The sequence below is a fragment of the Alligator sinensis genome, unplaced genomic scaffold (genome assembly GCF_000455745.1).
Source record: "Alligator sinensis unplaced genomic scaffold, ASM45574v1 scaffold441_1, whole genome shotgun sequence".
NCBI lineage: Eukaryota > Metazoa > Chordata > Crocodylia > Alligatoridae > Alligator > Alligator sinensis.
The window spans coordinates 1,568,342-1,571,044 of record NW_005842313.1 but is presented as its reverse complement, the minus strand read 5'-3'; the positions used below and the strand labels follow the sequence as shown (position 1 = coordinate 1,571,044).

The 2,703-nt window shown below is 47.0% G+C and overlaps 1 protein-coding gene across 5 annotated transcripts in view; it reads left to right on the top strand.

The window, feature by feature from the left end:
* ALKBH3 (alkB homolog 3, alpha-ketoglutaratedependent dioxygenase) overlaps nt 1-2,703 on the top strand; it is a 39,960-nt gene continuing 37,257 nt past the window's right edge. Inside the window, exons 1-2 of one of the 5 annotated variants that reach the window (XM_025209869.1) lie at nt 1-17; nt 1,162-1,281. In XM_025209869.1, coding sequence (XP_025065654.1) covers nt 1,203-1,281 — 79 coding nt within the window. In that variant the 5' untranslated portion in view covers nt 1-17; nt 1,162-1,202. The other 4 variants (XM_006028436.3, XM_006028434.3, XM_025209870.1 and 1 more) reach the window with 4 other exon arrangements.

The following is a 2,703-nucleotide window of genomic DNA, read 5'->3' as shown; positions in this document are numbered from 1 at the left end:
TGGCGGCGGGGGCAGAGGTGGGGCAACGCGGCGCGGCGCCCTGTGGAGCCTTCCCCGGGCCTGCTGCCTGCACGGGCACTCTCGGGGGCTGGGGCGGGCCCGGGAGAGAGCAGTGTCCCGCGGCGGATAAAGTGGGATTGGGATAGGGGAGCTTCCTCGCAGCCAGCTCTACCAGCAGACGAGCGGCTTAATCCGGGGCTGGTTAGTCTGAGATCTCGCTTGCACCGAGCAAGTGCAGGACAAGCTGTGAGTGCAGGTGGCTGGGCTACTTCACAGGTCCTTTGTGTGGGAGGATGGGTGCATCCGTCTGCCAGGCCTGAGGCTTGCTGCGAGGCAAAGCCTTCACATCTGAATCAAGCTGGGCATCTCTTTTCAGCCTGTTTATCCCAGGACATCTCAAAAGGCATCTGAATGGGTGTCCTAGGATTGCCTTGTTTAGTCGGTGCTGGAAAAGCAGCCGGGGGTGGAGGATGTAGCCGTGTTGGTCTAAGGACATAGGCAGGCAAGGCTCTTTGGATGAATCTGATATCTTTTATTAAACCAGTTCAAATAGTTAGACCAATTCTTAGCAAGCTTTTGGGTATAAATACCCTTCATCGGGCTGAGGAAGCATCTGCAGTTAGTGTGTGCTGTGCACTGAAGCCCGATGGAAAGCGGGGCGTGTGCACACACCAATCCTGGGATGTTTCTGTTGCAAGACAAACGTGGGCCCAGCTTGTCCTGAGACAAATGCAACATCAGTTCCTAGCCTCCTTGTCTGTTCGCAGACTCACCAAATTAGGCATGAGCTTTTCAGGGAGCCACAACCCATGTCATTCATCAGACCTTTCCTTCCTCTTGCAGGGTGGGGCCTGCTGGTTTTGTCCCTGCAGAGGTGGCCAGGTCAGAAAGCAGGCCCTAGGGAGGGCCGTAAGGGAAGGATCGAGTGGAAAGGAGCAGGGTGGAGTGGTCTAAGGAACTAGAACAAGGCTTTGGAGGGACAGATGTGGTTCAGTTGAGCCCTGAATCCTGGTATGGCGCCCGCCTGTTTCCTTAGGGATGGAGGGGATGCTACTCACCCACCCTCCGCATGCAATGCACACCCATTGCATGCAAGTGTTCCCATGTACCACTTGGATTGAAATTGCCCAACCAACTTGTTTCTTGTATTTAACATAGCAGGTAGGACTTGGACTAGTCCCAGAGACTGAAAAGTGAAAATCATGGACGATAAAAGACGGAGAGCCAGAGTACAGGGCGGCTGGGCAGGTCCTCTGAAGAGCAGAGCAGCCTCCCGTGCAAGTAAGATCTGAGCTCTCTTTATTTTGCTTCTGGCTATGTTGAACTCTTCTCCTGTTTTTTTAGGCTGATTTAATGTGTTCTTCGTCTTATAGTGCCATTCTCTTTGTACCTGTATGAGAAGGGGTGTCACCTGTTGACTGAAGCAGTGACTATAAAACAAAACAGCTGGTTTCTTTTTCTGGTTCTGCAATTAATTCTCCCTGTAGCTATTCCTTCTCTGGATTGTATTTCTTCACATGTTAAAATGAATGCTGAGACCTGTGTCTTAGGCTGAGTCAGTGGATGCAAAGCATTGTGAAGTACTTGGCAAGAAGGCGCTGTGTGTATACAGTGTATGTCACTGATGGTTACCCAGTTTACACATGGGCATCTGAGGTGACTGAGGTAAACGTAATGGGTTTGGATCAAGCTTCATAGTGTTAGCAGTGTTCAGTTTTTGCCTTGGTACATTTGTTATGCAGCAGCCCTGGCCCTTTCATTGAATTATTATTAAAGAATAATTTAGGCAAAAGATTTAGGGCAAGATAGTTGTTCTGTGGAGCAAGTGTATACCAAGTTTGTTGAGTGGTAGAAGAGTGCTGAATTCTTATCCCAAGTCAAGGGCTAACTTAGTGTGGTAATGCATCATGTGATTCTCTTATCTCAGCTGGAATATAGAGCAAAGTTGTGATTTCCCTGAGAACTGGATACTGCAGTTAAGCTGAATTGAGCTGCCTTTAAAAAAAGAATTATGCTCACATAGCTAAAATGCATTAGAGTTAGAGCGGGTAGCAACACCTATAGTTAAGGTAGCCCAATGCTTTGGGTGTTCTGGGTGTTTTATTTTTTGTTTCGTTTTTTCCTTTGCTTATAGCTTTGCCAACCTTTAATCTTTCAGAGTGAAAGTTTGTTTGAACTTCAGGCAGGTTTAAAAAAAATCTTTTCTATAAATATAGTTCAGTCTCTTCTGAGGAAGAACATAGGGAAAATGGATAATTTTACTAATTTTAAACTCTCCTATCAGGTGTTTGTTTGAAGAGCTTGCTCCTCTGCACATTGGGAAAAAATGTAGGAATTTGATGCATGACAGTGCTACAGTCAGAGAAGTGTCCTTTTTGCTGTCCCCGTAAAAAAGTCAAGGAGATTTGCAGAGCTAGAAGCCTGGGGAAGATGTCTATTCACATATGTGAGAGGCTTGCTCCTAAAATCTCTGCTTGTTCCAGTATGCTTTCAGGCTCCACTCATCTTCCTTAATCGAAGGTATAGAGCTCCATAATAGCAAGGATAATACTGCAGCAACAGAAAAGTATCCTTTGGCCCAGGAGAAGGGAATTTGGCAAGCCTTTTACTGACTACTGCTGATAATGTTTCATGCCAACCTTTATTATCAAGACAGTCCTCAGAACCCTGTACTGGGAAGCAGACAAATAGAGTTCCTCAGAT